At 44.5% G+C, this 19,390-nt stretch overlaps 1 protein-coding gene across 1 annotated transcript in view; it reads right to left on the bottom strand.

The window, feature by feature from the left end:
* The window catches only part of BLTP3B (bridge-like lipid transfer protein family member 3B), a 68,661-nt gene extending 58,943 nt beyond the window's left edge, over positions 1–9,718 (bottom strand). Inside the window, exon 1 of the mRNA XM_084794630.1 lies at positions 9,543–9,718. Coding sequence (XP_084650756.1) covers positions 9,543–9,586 — 44 coding nt within the window. The 5' untranslated portion in view covers positions 9,587–9,718. The remainder of the gene's footprint in view (positions 1–9,542) is intronic.
* Positions 9,719–19,390: the final 9,672 nt, after the last annotated feature.

Genomic DNA, 19,390 nt, shown 5'->3' with positions numbered 1-19,390 from the left:
AATACATCAGCAGTTAGGAACACTGGCTATTCTTCCAGAGGACCCAGGTTCGATTCCCAGCTTCTACAGCGTGGCTCACAAGTGTCTATAACACCAGTTCCAGGGAATCTGACACCCTCTTCTGTCCTCCAGGAACACCTTGGATATGTGGTACACAGACATACATTCAGGCAAAATATTCATAAGCATAAAATAAAATAAAATAAATCTCAAAAAAAAAAAAATAGCCAGGCAGTGGTAGCACATGTCTTTATAATCTCAGCACTTGGAAGTCAGAGACAGAGACAAGTGGATCTCTGTGAGTTCGAGGCCAGCCTGGCCACAAAGTACAGATCCAGGACAGCCAGGGCTGTACACAAAGAAACCTTGTCTCAAAAAAATTAAAAGCATATTAGAGAACCAATGTATTGTCAGGAAATTTTTAATCTAAATTCTCTGAATGCCAGTCTTTCTTGTTTGTTTTTTTTCAAGTCAGGGTTTCTCTGTATAACCACCCTGGCTGTAGACCAGGCTGGCATAAAATTCACAGCTCACAGCTAAGATTCAAGGCATGCGCCATCATGCCAAGCTCAGTCAGTTTTTTTAAACCTACCAGAAAGGTACTGAGAACAAGCAATTTATATCCTATGCACTTTATGGAGGTCAAAGTAGTCTGACTTTTAAATTTTTTGTCTGTTTTACTCAATCTCTTGGGTGTGGGGTGGGGGGCACATGGATATGCTTATCTGGTACCTACAGAGGCCAGAAGAGGGCATCAGATCCCCTCAAAGTGGCACTAAGGATGGTTGTGAACCACTCCGGCTACTAGGAACAGAAGAGTTCCTCTGTATGAACAGCAGGTGCTCTTGACTGCTGAGGCCCCTGTATAAATGTATCTCTCCAGGCCATTGTGTTTCTGGACAACTTTTGCATTCCATTTCTACCAAAGAAGCTAAAGAAGCAATGAGGAACAACACAGTCAGGGTATTCTGCCCATAAACAGAATGCAAACTCTAGAAATCAACAACAGAAGTGTTGTTTTAGTATACATACATACACACACACACACACACACACACCCCAAATGAGCCTTAAAAATGATCAGATCAGTGAAGACTAGCTTCATCACAACTTGCCCAGGAGAACCGCGCTTGTCCTATGAAGCCTGAGTAAAGATGATCCGTCGTAAGGGATCTAGACAACCTAGTTTCAGGAACAGGGTAAAAGTCAAGTACCTGGGTGGGGGGATCAGAAGCCGACTGGATGGCCTCAGCAAACGCCAACTCTCACTTCATCTTGTAATAACCAGCTCCGCACGACACAAATGATAACCACACAAAAACACTTGCACTGTTACTGCCAGACTAAATGGATGCACAGTCTAGGTCAGGTAATAAATTTGAAAGGGAGGACATTTCCATTTCATAATGAACATTGACACGAACTGACATATTCAACACCAAACTCTAGTTCTCCGATAGCTTGCTCCCCCAGCAGTCATCTCCAGCTTGGCCATGGCAACTGCATCTTGTCAGTGGCATCCATTACTGCTCTTAAGAGAAAGAACTCTTCATCTGTATCTGTATATATTTTTAACCTGAATAGTTACCTGTCTTCACTGACCTTGTTTTTCCTTCTCTTGTCCTGTTTCTCATATAGCTGCCAGAGTAAATCTTGGCTGAAAACCTTCCAGTGGTTTCCAACCTCACTTCAGTGTAAATAAAAGCCAGTCGTTACCAGTTTCCATGTTGATACTGGACATAAGGAAACTTTGTCCCAGTAATTACAGGAATAAAGCCTGCAACTAGGGGCTGAAGAAATGGCTCGGTGGTTAAGAACAACGGCTGCTCTTTCAGAGGATTGGGTTTGCTTCCTAGGACCCACAGGAAGGACAGAACTCCCGTGGGTGACGGGTTTTAGAGACAGAGGGTGTAAGAGCCATGCCTTCTACCTCGGCTGTGCTGGCCTCTAACTCACAAGGGAGCCAGGAATGACCTTGAACGTCCTGAGTTTCCTTATCCGGCAGATACATACTAGGATTACAGGCATGTACTAGCATGTCTCCCCATGTCAAATGTGGAGCCCAAGCTCTGTGCACACTAGCCAAGTGTTCTGCGTCTGAAGTTGGAGAGCCCCATCACAAAGGTCTGTATCCACACTTCAACGTGATCTAGACTGTGTTACGGGCAGACGCAGCTCACACCCAGGGCTTCAGGCATGCCAAGCAGCTCCTCAGCACTGAGGCTCGGGCCCCAGCCGTGGCCTGTTTTCTTTCCTACTCCACTCTACTTCAACTCACTGGAGGCCTCAACATATTTCAAAATGACAAGCACGCTACCACCCCCCCCAAACTGTCCGCACTGGCTCCCACCTCCTCGTTCAAGGTTGAGCACTACTGAGCGCCACATTCAGGACTAACTGCAAACCCCAACCCTGCCTTCCCTTTCTGTTACTTTTTAGAATTGCACTTAACACACACTGTTACATGTTTCACTGTTTACTATTATTGATTATCCCAACCTCTAATTAAAATGTAAACACCATGAGTGAGGGAATGTCTCTTTCTCACTGCTATGTTCTCAGTACTCAGAGCAGTAATAGTTCATATGAAGTGCGCATGCAGTAACTTATTAAAAAACTAGTCACTAGGAATTACATTAAAATGAATAGTATAAAAAAACAAAATACTTCTTAATAATCTCAAATCTTATGAATATAAATTCATTTGCAATGCAAAAAGTAACTCAGTTGATCTAAGTAAATTTGATCTCACAAATTTCATACAGCAGTGTGGTTTAGAAATAGGCTAAAAACCCTATTAAGCTTCCTAGACTAGAATATAATCAACTAAAATCATCCTTGCATCTCTAATGCTCAACTCCTGATATATATATATATATATATATATATATATATATATATATATATATATATATATATATATATATATATATATGTGCTCAGGACCTGAAATACAGCTATTCCTACAAATTGTCAGACATTATCACAAAATGTGGGCCAGAGGTCGAGGCTCAAGCCTGAACTGACAGCACACGGAAGCTGGAGGCGGGACGATCAAGAGTTCCAAGCAAGGGCTGGTGTGATGGCTCAGAGTAAGGATGCTTCCACCAAGCCTGATGACCCGAGTTCTGCTCTCAGGACCCACATGGAGGAAACCCAACTCCCACAAGTTGTCCTCTAACTTTCCACATGCACACCATGGCATGCATGCGCCCACACACACAATAAATAACTACTTAAAAGATGTTAAGAGCTGCAAGCAAGAGGCTGGAGAGATGGCTCAGAGGTTAAGAGCACTGTCTGTTCTTCCAAAGGTCCTGAGTTCAATTCCCAGCACTGACATGGTGGCTCACACCCATCTATAATGAGATCTGGTGCTCTCTTCTGACATGCAGGCAGAATACTATATAAATAATAAATAAATACATTTTTTAAAAAAGAGTTGCAAGCAAGGCTGTGTTGTATAGCAAGACTTTGCCTCAAAACAAAACAAACAACAACAAAGTATGCCAAAACTTAGTCTTGAATAGCGATTTAATTATTTAAGAAAGTGACTGTGTACATGTTTGTATATGGATACATATGTGTGCACAGAGATGTGGAGGCTAGGAGTTAACACCTGGTGTCTTCCTCAATCACTCCCATTTTTACCTTTTGAGATTGTGAAAATGTGACTGTCTCACTGAACCCAGAACTCACCAATTCAGTTAGACTAGCAGGCCAGCAAGCTCCAAGGCACCTCCTGTCTCCACCTTCCGAGCCCTGGGATTAAAGACATACACTGCAGCATGGGGTTTTTATGTGAGAGGTGGGGACCTGAACTCAGGTCCTCATGGTTGAGCAGCAAGCACTTTACCCAAAAGCCATCTCCCTTGTAAACTGTCCCTTCTCCTTAGTTTACAATACAACTCACACTGTGACATTCAGGTTGACTTTCCTACTTCTATCCTTGCAGCTGGCCTGGACCCAGAACCTTTCCAAACTTGGTTTGCCAAAGCAACAGACAGAGGTTCTGAAGGATATTAGCATCCTTCCAATGCATTAGTTTTCAACATAAGTAACTCCAAGTTCATATATATATTTTCACTTTTGATATTGTTCTTGGACCTAGACCCCACAAACAAGACTTCTATACTAACTGCATTCTTCTATTAGCTGGAATTACTTATTAGCAGCCACCCACCTCCAGGTACAACGAAGTTTAGCTTCCTTAACACAGCAAATGAGGCCCATGAAGGTCTCATTTAGTTAAGCCTATTACTGACACCAAATGAGCAGCAATCTTGATTCAAAGCAATCCTCTCCATAACTAGACCTGTGCTGTCGGTGATAGTTTGAGTGAGAATGCTCCCCACAAGGGCCTACATTTAACTGTTAGGTCTGCAGTTGGTGGAGCTGTTTGGGAAGGGTTAGGAGGTGTGGCCTCATTAGAGGAGGGGAGTCCCTGGGGCAGGCTTTGGGGTTTCAAAAGTCCACGGCATTCCCACCTAGCTCTTTCTCTGCCTATCTCTTGTGGCTCAGATGTGTCAGCCTCAGCTACTGCTCCAGCGTTCCGTCTGACTGCCTGCTGCCGTGCTCCCTGACATGACAGTCACAGACTCACCCTGGGGAAACGTAAGCCCTCAATTAAATGGTTTCCTTTGTAAGTTCTTGGTCATGGTGCCTCTTCACAGCAATAGAAAGGTGACTAAGATAAGTCTTCAACTCCTTGACATCGCAAATTCATCTATGAATAGCCAGAGTGGACCATAAAGATTTTCTCTCTCAAGAATGTAAAACTTGACAGGAAAGATCAGAGAGTAAGAGTCCTAAGAAGGGGCTGGAGCGATGGCTCAGAGGTTAAGAGCACTGACTGCTCTTCCAGAGGTCCTGAGTTCAATTCCCAGCAACCATATGGTGGCTCACAACCATCTGTAATGTGGCCTGGCACCCTCTTCTAACATGCAGGTGTACATGCAGGCAGAGCACTGTATACATAATAATAAATAAATAAATCTTTGAAGGAAAAAAAAAAGTCCTAAGAAATGAGTCAGTTTGCAATTTTCAATGAGGAGCAGCTTTATGCCTCGGGGAACTTTTGGAAATTCCCCAGCAAAGAGCTGTCTAGTCTACGATCTGAGGCTGACAGGTCTTGCTCTAAGACGAAGGCCCAGGGCCTCTTCTAGGGAGATTCATGGAGTCCAGCCCATCTCAGGGTTTGTGGTCAGATCTTCCTCTACATCTGTGACCCACCCAACAGCTTCAACTACATTTCCCTTTTACTTAAATAGACACAGTTCTGTCATCTGCAGACAAAATAACCTTAGCTAGCGGAAGTTATCTAGCGCAATTATTTGATAAGCATCTACATATTTTACACCAGCTCCTCAGCCCTCCAGCTGCAAAGGATGAGTTTTTATTTTACAGGTCTGTGCTGCGCATGACAGTGAGTGTCTGGCAGCATCCCAGGCCTCTACCTTCAAAACAACTGCCCAATGTGTCCGTGGTTGACAACTGCTACTTCAAACAGGATGGACGCCTCCCCATGAGGCTCAGCCTGCCAGGCAAACTCCTCCTCTCCAGAAAACCCTCTGTATACTATCTTGTGTCCTGAGGCTAAGGAACAGGAAGCAGCTTCTGTACTTGGCTCTTCCTTATCACTTTCATAGCCCAGCTGAAGTAAATGTGTATCTTTTGTCCCTGCACATAAACCTACCCTCATGTACACAGAGAGTAACAAACAGCTCTAAAGGTGAAATGAAATGGAGTTCCTGCTCACTCTTTCTTCCTTACATTTGCTTGAACATCTTAAAGAACTTCCTATTCCCAGACTGGAAGAGAGAGAGAGAGAGATTGATTCCCCTGTTAACTTCTGTCAACACAAACCCTGTGCTAATCTAAAAAGTCTGGGTAACTTCTACTTGAGAGGCTTTTCCTGTTTCATTTCTCTTTTTAAAAATATATGACGTCAAAACTCTTCCTCTCTCTTCACACCCCCATAGTCTGTTCAGATCAGTCAAGCTTTTCATTAACGCAAGAGGCACTTAGAAAGCAGACATAAGTCAAGAAGCAGAGATGTGGACTAATAATACTTAAACCAGTCAGTATTTACTTAAAGTATAAAGTATGTGTCGATCGCTTACAGAGCATTTCCTCTTCCACACTTTCCAACATGCCAGCTTCGAAAGTACTGCCTGGCCTCCGATAATGCTAGTTTCAATCTTAAAATCTTCAGGTACATTCAGAGCCAACAGTCTATCTTTCCAAATCTTCCTTCCAGGAAGAATCCCCACAAGAGAGCCTGTAAGGACCTGGACATTTTCCTCATCTTCTCAGTGACAGGACAGGTACTGACCCCTCCCCTCCCCCAGTGGATTCCAGTACTGCAGGCCGGCCTCAGACTCACTATGTGACTAAGGATGAGTGATCTGGAATTGACAGCCTCTGCCTCCTGAGCGCTGGGACTACAAGAATCTGTCATCACACCTGGTTTATGAGGTGTTGGGGATTGAGCCCAGGGTATCTTGCAGGCTAGGCCACCACTCTACTGAGCCTGGTGAACTGACTTCCATCTCCAGAACGCAGATGGTGGTAGGTGAGAATCAGCTTCTGTAGATTGTTCTCAGACTTCCATGCACAGGCTGGATCAGACACATCTGTGCACATCTGGGCATGCACAGGAGGCTTACAATCTTAAAAAAAAAAAAAAAAAACTACAAAGCAAGTCCAGGCCAAGGCTACACAGAGAAACCATGCCTTGAAAAACCAAAAATAAATAAATAAATAAACTGAAAGTTATTTCTCTGTTAAAAAGAAAGAATATGCTAGTGTTTTAGAAGCTTTCTGATTTAAAAAGAGATGCTAATTATTAACTAACATATAGTTGTAAGAAATCGCGACGATTATAACATAATCCTAAGGACTTAACTGTAAGTGTGTGGATGTTATCTATGTGATAAAGTAAGCCCTTACACTCCTGCTCTTAAGAGTTCTTCCCAAATGGACTTATACAAGAGCATTAAAGGATAATGCCCTAAGGCATTTATCGATTGAATTAAATGTTCTTCTAGGCATACGGAGTGCTACAGTACCATTAGCCTTGGGAGAAAAAGAAGCAACCAAATCACTGTCTATGCATCTGAATTTTCTTATGGAATTATTTATAGGAAAAGGCAACACATATCTCAGATGAGTTGGACTTAGCCTAAGTAATAGAAGTTCTTTTAAAGAGATAAAAGTTTCTTTTAAACTAAGATAGAAAAAAAAAGATGGCTCAGTATTGCACTATCTATACAATTTTAAAAGAGTATTTCCAACAAGGCATGGTGGCACAGACCTGTAATCTCAGTACTCAGGAAGTTAAGGCAGGGTGACACTGCGCTTTAGGATAGCCTGAGATGTGTCATGAGTTACAGGACAGCCTGAGCTACATATCCTGCTTCTCTCTCTCTCTCTCTCTCTCTCTCTCTCTCTCTCTCTCTCTCTCTCATCAGTGATATTAAGAACCAAATACATGGTCACAAACTTCGATATAGTTCGATACTTTATCCATATATACTATATGTCTTAAATCTTAGTCAATATAATGTCTGTCAGGGAAATATCTGCTGAATCATAGTATTGGTTTTTGTTGTTGTTGTTGTTGTTGTTGTTGTTGTTGTTCAATGTGTTCTCAATATATCACCTGTAATGTGTATAAATAAATCCAGAGAATGAAGACTTGTGTTGTACACGTCTATCATTATACCTGAGGGACTTCCTTTAATCAGTTTTAAAAAAACATTCATTAACTTACAAATAACAGAGGAGAGAAAGAGTTCCTAACCAACAGCTTTGGATTCCCTGTCACCAACTTGGAACAGGATCCTACATTTAGCCTGTGTCTTGAGACAGACATGGATGAAGAAGCCAAGAGCAGTAACAAATTGCCAGTTTACTGAGTCATGTTTCTGACTAAAACTGTGTTATGAAATGGAAAGAATGACACGTCTGGGGGTTAAACACCAAGGACGTCAACTCCCTGAATTAAAGGGTCTCGGAAAGCAGAAATAGGAGAAGGAGAAGGAGAAGGAGAAGGAGAAGGAGAAGAGAAGGAGAAGGAGAAGGAGAAGGAGAAGGAGAAGGAGAAGGAGAAGGAGAAGGAGAAGGAGAAGGAGAAGGAGAAGGAGAAGGAGAAGGAGAAGGAGAAGGAGAAGGAGAAGGAGAAGGAGAAGGAGAAGGAGAAGGAGAAGGAGAAGGAGAAGGAGAAGGAGAAGGAGAAGGAGAAGGAGAAGGAGAAGGAGAAGGAGAAGGAGAAGGAGAAGGAGAAGGAGAAGGAGAAGGAGAAGGAGAAGGAGAAGGAGAAGGAGAAGGAGAAGGAGAAGGAGAAGGAGAAGGAGAAGGAGAAGGAGAAGGAGAAGGAGAAGGAGAAGGAGAAGGAGAAGGAGAAGGAGAAGGAGAAGGAGAAGGAGAAGGAGAAGGAGAAGGAGAAGGAGAAGGAGAAGGAGAAGGAGAAGGAGAAGGAGAAGGAGAAGGAGAAGGAGAAGGAGAAGGAGAAGGAGAAGGAGAAGGAGAAGGAGAAGGAGAAGGAGAAGGAGAAGGAGAAGGAGAAGGAGAAGGAGAAGGAGAAGGAGAAGGAGAAGGAGAAGGAGAAGGAGAAGGAGAAGGAGAAGGAGAAGGAGAAGGAGAAGGAGAAGGAGAAGGAGAAGGAGAAGGAGAAGGAGAAGGAGAAGGAGAAGGAGAAGGAGAAGGAGAAGGAGAAGGAGAAGGAGAAGGAGAAGGAGAAGGAGAAGGAGAAGGAGAAGGAGAAGGAGAAGGAGAAGGAGAAGGAGAAGGAGAAGGAGAAGGAGAAGGAGAAGGAGAAGGAGAAGGAGAAGGAGAAGGAGAAGGAGAAGGAGAAGGAGAAGGAGAAGGAGAAGGAGAAGGAGAAGGAGAAGGAGAAGGAAGGAAGAAGAAGAAGAAGAAGAAGAAGAGAAGAAGAAGAAGAAGAAGAAGAAGAAGAAGAAGAAAAAAAAAAAACTCTTCAGCAAGAACGGATGCGGGACTGAAACGACTCCGAAAAGAACTTGCAAAACCGAGAAACTCTGCTGCTTATTTACCTAAAACAAATCTCAACTGTGCAAATAAGCACACCCTCCCCAGGCATCGGAGCGGGAACGCTAGGTAGGGGACACCGCGAACAATCACACGGTTAACGTTTCACTGGGAAGCCAGCCACAGCCCCAAGAGTCCACACACACACACACACACACACACACACACAGACAGACAGACACACGGGCGCGCACACACACACACACCCTAGTAGTAGTCCTCGGTTAACGGAACCGCTCGACTCCGAGCCCCGGGAGCCTGACCTGGAGCCAGCCCACCCCATGCACCCAGCACCTGGGTGACGCCGGGGACGTCATCAGCCTCGGCGCAGGGGCGGCCCCCGGCGGAGACCCCCGCCCGCGGAGCCCCGCCGCCCTCCGCGTGACTCGTGAGGCCGGTCGGGGGGTCGCCACCAGCGACGGGAGAGCCGGGACCCGGGACCTGTAGACCCGGCTTCCAGGGGAGGGGGCCGGCCTCGCGCGCTCGCTGACCTGGAGAGGTGCTTCAAGATCTGTTTCTTGATGATGCCAGCCATGGTGCCAGCCCGGCTCGGGCGCCGCTCTCTCGCCGCTCCTCACAACCTCCTTTCTTCGCGGCGGTCTCCTCTCGGTCCCGCCTCACCGGGGCGGGAGCAGAGGCACCGGAGTGCTCACTCTCTGGAGAGACCTGAGGCCCTGGCCGAAGCCACAGCCGCCGCAGCCGCCGCCGAGAGCCCGGAGCATGACGCTCAGGCCGCCGCGGCCGCCGCCAGCGCCATCTTGGCTGCAGCATCACCTAAGAGACCGGGGGCGGGGAGAAGAGCCGGGGGGGCGGGGAGAGGAGCCGGGGGCGGAGCTAGCTCGAGGTGGGCGGGGCCTGTGGTAGTTCGGGGGTTCTTCGGCCCTGCCTGCCCACTTCGGACTCCCATCGAGTCCTCCGCTAGGTTCAGCAGGAGCCACTTGGGCTTTCATCTTTCCTCATCTCTCCTAATCTTGTCTGTGCCTCTATCACTAACGTTTTCCTTCTCCGAACTCAACTTTCTGCTCCACAGGTAGTTTCTGCTTGCGTCGCTCTTTGGACCTTCTCAGCTTATTACCTCAGTTTCTTAATGCCAAGATCCTTCCCTTAGCTTGTAACTACACCTTTGGATGTAATTTAGCGTTTCTATTAGCTTTTCTAACCCCTAAAGGAAGTACGATGGACAACATGTCATATTTAACAGAATATAGTTAAAGACCTAGAAATCAGAAAGTTGCCGGGTAGTGGTGGCACACGCCTTTCAATCCCAGCACTCTGGAGGCAGAGAGGTCCGTGGATCTCTTGAGTTCGACGCCAGCCTGTTGCAGGACAGCCAGGGCTCCACCAAGAAACCCTGTCCTGAAGAAAGAAGAAAACAAAAAGAAGTCAGAAAGTTTAGGGCTGGTAAGGTGGCTCAGGCAGAAAAAGTGCTTGTCATGCAAGACCGATGACCTGACCTTGACCAAACCACCAGGGTGGAATGAACCGATCCCGAAAGTTGTCCTCTGACCTCCACTTGCGTGTCCCCCAACCCGTATCTCTGTCTGTCTGTCTGTCTGTCTGTCTGTCTCTCTCTCTCTCGCTCTCTCTCTCTCTCTCTCTCTCACACACACACACACACACACACACACACACACACAGTGAAAAAATTTAAATCGAAGTCCTAATTCTAATATTTTTTTTCTAGCTATGTTAACCTGGAAAGGTCATTTTCACGCTGTGTATGTGTGTGACTTTGGGCACACAAGTGGAGGTCAGAGAACAGCCCTGGGGGTAAGGCTTTGCCTTCTTCTGGCTCTTAGTGAACAGCTGTGGCATTCTCCAGATTAGCTGGCTTTCCCAGGATTCTCTTGTTGGTCTCCTGGTCCCTCTCCCACATTTCCTAAAGAATACTGGGATTACAGACAACTGGCTTTGTGTGGATTCTCAAGATTCAAATCCAAGTTAGCATGGCAACTGTAAGGTCTGCTGAGCCAGCTCACCCAACCAGTTAGCCTCACTTTTTTATTTGTTTGTTTTTCGAGACAGGTTTTCTCTGTATAGTCTTGGCTGTCCTGGACTTGCTTTGTAGACCAGGCTGGCTTTGAACTTAGAGAGATCCACCTGCCTCTCTCTCCCTGAGTGCTGGGATTAAAGAGCCTCGCTTTTTTTTTCCCGTGCGCCACCACCGCCCAGCAAGAGCCTCACTTTGAATAATCTTTAAAATATAGGGTCTACTCTCAGAGATGGTTTAGCAGGGGCCCTAGTAGGTGACATTGGTGTGTCTGGGCCATATTTGCTTGTCATCGGTTGCAGAAGCAGGTTTTAGGAAAAGATAGAAATCACTAAAATATTTCATAAATAGTTGGCAGATAGACAGTGCAGCCATTTGATGTGGGAAAAGCCTGTATTAAAAAAGTTAACAATGCATAAAGGATGCCAGGGTGGCAAACAAGAATTTGCTAACGCAAATGCTGTGTATGCACGAAAGCAATCTGAGCTTTTTGAAAGTAATCAAGATGGGTGTGGTGACACATAGGCCTGTAATCTCAGTCCTGTGGGGACAGAGGTACGACGATTGCTGTAAGTGTGAGGTTATCATGATCGACCAAAGCAACAGCCTCTCTTAAAAAAAAAAAAAAGTCAAGTTTTTTATAAAGGCAAATTTGAACCACCTGGATATATGATTCATAACAACTCATTATAAAAATGCCTGTCATGGGACCGACTCTCACTTGGGGGCTGGCCTGACAGTCACATTGTACTTCAAAGCCTAACTAGACTAGGGAGGGCCGCCTCAAACTGGCCATGTCCTGTCCCTGGCCAGGTGACTCATCTGCACTTTCCACCCAGAACCCTGGTTTTCTCAGTCCCTGTGCTTCAGAAAGATAACATTTCTTATCCCCAAACCCAAGCCCTTTCCTCGGCTGACCTGGAGTTTCTTATCTTAAAAAATAATTGTAGGTGGAAATCAGCTGTATTTACAGAAGGAACAGATGTTAAAAGCAACATCTGATTGACAGATCAAAAGCTTGGAAGAGGTGGGAGTGTTGCTTAACCTCCTGCTTTGTCCAGATTATGAACTGTTAGAACAAACAAACACAGAGCATCAGAACAGGAGGAAGTGATAGTCCTGAGGCCCCGGTCAGTCTCTGAGCACAGTACAAACTGGATAGTCTAGTGTACTTCAAACTGTCAACACCCACAGTGCCCCGGACCTCTTAGAGAGTCATAATTGCTCTGATTACAGCAGCTCCCTGCTTACATCAGGAGTTTTAGTTTATATGCACTCGTAGTGGACACGTGTGTATGAAAAGTTAGGAAAGAGATGGTGAAATTAATCTTTAGCGTCTGTAACAATTTGGGGACCAGCTTCATTTGAAAAGCATATGTCTGCAAGGACATTTCTATACCATTTATCTTCCGGCGAATCGAGATATGCCTGTTTTATATGGACATATAACCCACATGTCAAATCAGTTGGCTGTGGTGTGGAAACTTCGTTTTAACAATTTAAAATGAGCTGTGTAGTGGTGGTGCATGCCTTTAACCCCAGCAGGTAGCTCTCTCTGAGTCTGTAGCAGCCTCGTCTGCAGAGTGAGTTCCAAGACAGCCAGGGCTATACAGAGAAATCCTGTCTCAAAACAAGCAAGCAAGCAAACAAACAAACAAACAAACAAAAAAGTTTTAAATGCATGATGATATTCTAACTACTAAGAAGGCAAGTTCAGGCTAGAGAGATGGCTCAGAGGTTAAGAGCACTGGCTATTCTTCCAAAGGTCCTGAGTTCAATTCCCAGCAACCACCTGGTGGCTCATAACCATCTACAATGAGATCTGTTGCCCTCTTCTGGCATGCAGGTAGGATACTGAATAAATAATAAATCTTAAAAATAAAAATAAAGTTGTTTAAGCTGGGCTCAGTGGCACACACTGGTAATCCCAGCACTCAGGGAGGCAGGGGCAGGCAGCTCCCTGAGTTTGAGGCCAGCATGGTCTACAAAGCAAGTCCCAAGGGCTACACAGAGAAACCCCGCCTCAAGAAAACAAAACAAAATAATAATAATAATAATAATAACAATAATAATAATAATAATAAATTTGTTCAAAAGGAAGAAGAAGAAAGGAGGAAGAGGCAAGCTGAAGGCCAGAACTGAGCGATTTAGTGAGTGAGATGCTGGCTGAACCAAACCTGTCAAGGCCTAGGGATGTGGCTCAGTGACAGAATGCTATCCTCCATACATGAGGCTCTGTGTTCACCACTGTCAATGTTAGGATTTAAAGATGAGATGGCACGCAACAGATATGGAGAGACTGACCTAGGGAGAAGGCGAATGGAAAGGAGTTAGGACCTGAGTGGGCCATGAGGGTAGAGAGACAGAGAGAGGGAGAGGGAGAGGGAAGGGGACACCCTTATGGAAAGTGCAGGAGAGAAGTACAAGAGTGAGACAAAGTGAGAGAGAGACAAGATGGCACTTCGTCCCTTTTGTAGTCTGGCACACTCCTAGTGGCAGGTTATGATGTCAGAAGTTGCTAAGAAACCTAGAGGCAGGCCACTTACATGCCAACAACTATCACAAAAAGAAGACAAGAAAAGCTAAAGGAAAGCTCTATCAGGTTGGTGTGTTTAGATGTTGATGGTTAATAACTAGTCATTCCTTAATTGGCATTTTTAAAAGTTACAGGCAGATATGGGTAATTCTTACACCTTGGGCTAACTCAGCTGAGGGTGGAGAGCTGGCTCAGAGGTTAAGAGCACTGCTTGCTCTTCCAAAGGTCCCAAGTTCAATTCCCAGCAACCACATGGTGGCTCACAACTATCTATAACAAGATCTGGTACCCTCTTCTAGTGAACATGATAAACAAATAAGCATTTTTAATATATCTGAAATATAAAAACACGTAATCAATTTATCTACTTGGCTAAGTTGTTGTATCTAAATGCCTATGTAAATGTCATTTGAAATTTTCTGTATAAAAAAGAAGGAAATTGTCGAAATAGGAAAAACTGTTACATTCTATGCCTCCATGTCAACCAGCCACTTCTCAGAGTTCTTCAGAGACAAAAGTGACCACAGAGTTATTTCTACAAAAGGAAAAGAAATTGCACTTCCTCCTGTGGGTATATCAGGAGTCTATGGCTTGGGGGACAGTTTATGAATAATCTAACAACCTGACCTGTTCTGAAGAATGAGGGTATATAATTAAGATGCAGCCCCCCCTCCCCCCGTGCTGGTAGTCAGCTACCCAAGATGCTTGAAGCAGAAGGACCACTTGAGGCCTGGAGGTTGAGGACAATGAGAGAAGGAGAGTGAAGAATAAGAGGGGGAAGGGAAGAGAACAAGAACCAGAAAGGAAAGCCAGGGTGTGGTGGCGCACGCCTGTAACCCCAGCTCTCAGGAGACAGAGGCAGGCGGATCTCTGTGAGTTCTAGGGCAGCCTGGTCTACAAAGTGAGTCCAGGACAGCCAAGGCTACACAGAGAAACCCTGTCTCGTAAAAACCAAGAAAGAAAGACAAAAGGAAAGAAAGAAGCCATGTCACTAATTATACAGTTTCATTGTGGAAAATGAGTGATAATAGTTTCATTCTTGCTCTTCCTTACTAGAAAGAAAGCTCAGTACCTCAAACTAGTATAAATGTAGTAGTGTGTTAAAATTAAGTTACCTGTTTGGTAATTGACACTTTGCAAACTGTAAATTTTAAATTCAGTGGCAGAGCACTTGCCTAGAACACTTAAGGCTCTGGGTTTGATCCACAGAACCAGAAAAGGGCAGAAGGGGGTGGGGGTGGGGTGGGGGTAGGGGGGGTAGTATAATTTTTAAAAGGTTGAAAACACGGTCGTCATAACAAATTCATAATGAACATTATCCTAATTTGCCTCCCTGTTATAATGACAAAACACTGACTACCACCAACCAATGGGAGAGAATAGTTTATTTGGGTGAAAGGTTAAGAGTTCATCAGTGAGGGAAGCCCAGAAACCTGGAGGCACAATCTGAAGCAGGGAGTACCGTGGAAGAGGCCCACTGCTTGCAGGCTTGCTTTCTCTGGCTTGCTCAAGTGCTTTTCTTATACAACCCAAGCCCACCTGCTCAGGAATGGCTCGCCCCACAGTGGGCTTGTTATGCCCAAATTTTGACAGACCACCCAAGAGCCGAGTCCAAATGCAATGGCAAGGAAGTCTTTATTGCAGGTTCAAATGGGGGCCACCCCTCCCAAGCCCTGGAGCAGCAGATGCAAGGAAGTGGCCTCAAGTTGAGAGGTTTTTTTTTTTTTTAAATAGGTTTTAGACAAAGAAATGGGTTTTACAGTATATGATTGGATGACATTTGGGCAGAAAAGCTGCAAGCAGGGAGTTACAAGCCTTGGCATTTCATGGTTGGGTAATAGGTGTGGGGGCAAGTTGACCTATAGAAAAGATTGGTTGAAGCAGTCACAGGGGTATTAGGAACTTTGGCCTGGCTTCTCCTAATTGGTTGTTGCTACCTGCGGCGAGACCGCCTGCTGGTCAGCTTGACCAGCAGAGAGTATATTTGGACTTTCCCAAGGTGAAGCTGATTGTGTTGCTAGGGAATATTTTTTCTGTTTAGACTAGTTTGTAGTTTTTCTGGAATCTGGGTTCAGCCCTTAGCTAGGTTTAACACAAAATGGAGTTTCTTTTTCAAAAATGGAGTTTGTCTGGTCCTTTCAGGCTGTGCTGCCCCACACAACCAGCAATTAATTGAAAATGCCGCACAGGCGCCCTCGCCAACCAATCTGATGGAAGTCATTCCTCAATTGAGATGCCCTCTTCTCAGGTGACTCTACTTTGTGGCAAGAAGACAAAAACTTAACCAGCACCCGATCCCCAACTGTTAAGGTAGTCAAGTAGCCAGCACCTGGATGCAAACAGAGTCACCAGCACCTCAGTCAGAACCAAACCCATGTGCCCACCCTGGAATCCCCACCCACAAGGGTGACACAGCTCCTGTCCACCTCCAATAAACTGACACAAGCTGCTTTACTGAAGATAAGATAGTATAAATATATTATTCCACTGTCATTAAAAAGCCATGGCTATTTCTTGTTTTTACTAAGTTTATTTTACAAGATGGAGCCTTCAACTCAGGGTCTTACCCTATGAATATCTTTCCAAAATGCACATTTTAAAATATTGCTCTATTTCACATCTATCTATCTATCTATCTATCTATCTATCTATCTATCTATCTCTCATAGGGCTAGGTGAGAGAAGTAAGCAGTAATCATTGACAGACAGAATATTAACCTATCATGAAATTGTTTCTGCCAAGCAGTTAGTTCATTACTCCTGGAGTCAGCCTCACATACGTGTTCTGACAACATGGGCAGACCGCAGCTAGATTATGTGTCAGAATAGAACCTGAGTGAACTGTAGCTCACTTCCTTCCCAGGGTCCACATTCTCCTCCAGATCCTCACACTTTGGTACCTTTATCATTGTCATATACAATAACTGACCAAATTAACTTAAGGGAGGACGGGTTCATATTTGGTTCACAGTTGTAGGGCAAGATCATGGCAGGGAAGTCACGGTGACAGGTGATGGAGGCAAGTGGTCACATGGTCTCCACAGTCAGGAATCAGCAATTAATCACACCAGTCTGGAAGTTAGGATGGGTCTTCATAACACAATTAACAGAACTAAAATAGTCTCTCACATACATGCCTGGAAACTTGTCCCCAGTCAAGTCGACAGTCAACATCACCCGTCACAGGAAGCCAATCAGATTTCTGATTTATACAAATATGTACTGATAATTAGGCTTTAGTTTCCAAGGAGACAAGAGGCTGGAGGCAGCACGAGCATTGAGAAGGAGGTGGCGTTATTCCAGGCGAGAGATAAGGAAGAGTCTGCAGGGTGAGGCAAGATCAATCAGATGCCAGAGATTGAGTCCAGGGCTAGAGCTGACAGTCGCTGAGGTTTCTAGCTTGGAGCGCTGGACAGAGCTTTCAGAAGACCAGTAACTGAGATGAATAAAGTGGGTGGGGCCAGTGATGATGGGAAGATGACAGTTAGTGTTGCATTTTTCTGTCTCTAAGGCTTTCTTAGGATTTGGGGGGTTAAGACATTTAAGGTAGGAAATTCTGGTTTAGGACGTATCTTATTCAATGATAACTGAAGTCAAGGACAAGAATAATCTTGTCTAGGTGGTAGTGGCACACGCCTTTCATCCCAGCACTCGGGATCTCTGTGAGTTCAAGGCCCAACCTGTTCTACAGAGCTAGTTCTAGGGAAGCCAAGCCTACACAAAGAAACCCTGTCTCAAAAAAGAAAGGAAGGAAGGAAGGAAGGAAGTAAACTTGATCTAGAAGCAAGTAAATGGTGAGGAGAAACAAAACGATGTTTAAACCAGAAAGGGCTTAAAGCACAGGAGAAACAGGATTGAAAGAGCATAGTTAGAGGATGAGAGACAACCTGGGCGGTAAAGGCAGGTGGGTCTCTGTGAGTTCGAGGCCAGTCTGATCTACAGAGCAAGTTCCAAGACAAGCCAGTGCTATACAGAGGAACCCTGTCCGGAAAAACCAAAAATAAAATAAAATAAAGATGAGAGACAAATAGAAATTGTGGCTGACGTAGGATATAAGATTTAAACGATATGTGTTACTTGGCTAGAGTAAAAGAGCTTATCACCTTTTTGTTTGGGGCCTGTTTTTATTTTTATGGTGTCGAGACTAGAGCTCGACATGAAGCAGCATCCTTGAACTTGCTAAGAAGCCCAGGTTGGGATGGAACAGATGAGCCTCCTGCCTCAGCCTGAGATCTTATCAGTTTAGTATTGAGTTGGGTCAAATAGAGTGATGATGTTGGGCAAAATTAACTTTAGATATTCAGTGAAGTTTTTCCTTTTTTTTTTTTTAAAAAAAATGGTGTTGGAGATCAAATCCCAGGGCCCTTTATGTTAAGAAAGTACTCCACCACTGAACTTTATCCTCACACCCTAGTTTGGTCAGCTGGTTGGTTTCAAAACAGGCAATCTCTGTGTAGCCCTGGCTGGCCTAGCTCCGGAGACCAGGCTGGCCTCTAACTCAGAGATCCTCTTCCCACCCCACCCCCACCCAGTGTTGAGATTAAAGGTATGCACCACCACTGTCCCTGACCCTAATTAACTTTTTAATATAAATCAAAATTAATGTCAAAAATAGATTGTCTAATTAATAGAAGGAGTTTGACAGGAAGATTGACAGAGTGATCATATATTTAAAAAAGATGATGAGGTCTAGGTATACAGCTCAATTGATAGGGTACTTGCCCAGCATGAATGAAGCCCTGTTTTGTTTTTTCTCTCAGTGCCACACACTCCGGGCAAGGTGGCACAGGCCTGTAATTCCAGAAGTCCTGCAGGTGGAGACAGGAGGATCCTAAGTTCAAGAGCACCCTTCTGTATAGTAAATTTGAAGGCTGACTGGGCTACATAAAACCCATCTCAAGATATTAAACAAATGAAAAAGACAATGATGATGATGACAGTATCAATTGACAGGTACTTGATTTCGAACACTTACTCCCATATACACTTACTCCCAGCTCTACAACATAGTTTGATTTTTATTACTTTATATGTGTGATAACCCAAAGCTGATTAAGTTGCTTAAGCATCTAATGTCACAGTTGCAGTTCAAATTTAAAGGCTACCCTCTTAGATATTTATCTCCTAGAGTTGTAAAGACTAGTTAATATGTATAAGGAAAGAGGAACATCTTATACTTATGTAGCAGTTCTGCGTTCATTTTATCAGATTCATTACCCATGATGATTCAGCCACTTTGTAGCAGAGTCTAAATTCAAATTCCTCTTTCCTTTTCTTTTTCTGTTTTTTTTTTTGAGACAGTGTCTCTGTTATGCTTGTTTGCCTTTTTTTTTTTTTTTTTTTTTTTTTTTCTGTTCTGGAACTGGCTAAGTAGACAAGGCTGGCTCTGAACTCCCAGAACTCCATCTGCCTCTGCCTCCTGAGTGCTGGCATTAAAGGCGTGCGCCACCACGCCCAGCCCCCAAATTCTTTTCCTTAACATTATTTAACGCTCCATTTTACAGAAACAGGCAGGAAGGAGATCTAACTCCAGGAATCAGAACGGAGCGGGAGCACATCAGATATCAGGAACTCCTTTGTAGATAGTATACATAAGCTAAGCCCCGGATAGCAAGTAGGCTGGGGACTACAAGAAGCTTTCATTCGCCAATGTGCGCAGTTCAGAAAAAACAAGAAACGGAGAAAAAGTACTTAGCGGTTTCTACTATTGAATTTCACTGCTACCTAAAAAAAAAAAGGGGGGGTGCGGGGGTTTAAAAACTGGATGCTTGCGGAGAAGGCAGCTCCACCGCCTGACTTCCGGCGTCCTCCGT

Source organism: Acomys minous (assembly GCF_964271855.1).
Source record: "Acomys minous genome assembly, chromosome: 9".
Lineage (NCBI taxonomy): Eukaryota > Metazoa > Chordata > Mammalia > Rodentia > Muridae > Acomys > Acomys minous.
This window is presented reverse-complemented; position numbering and strand designations above follow the sequence as displayed.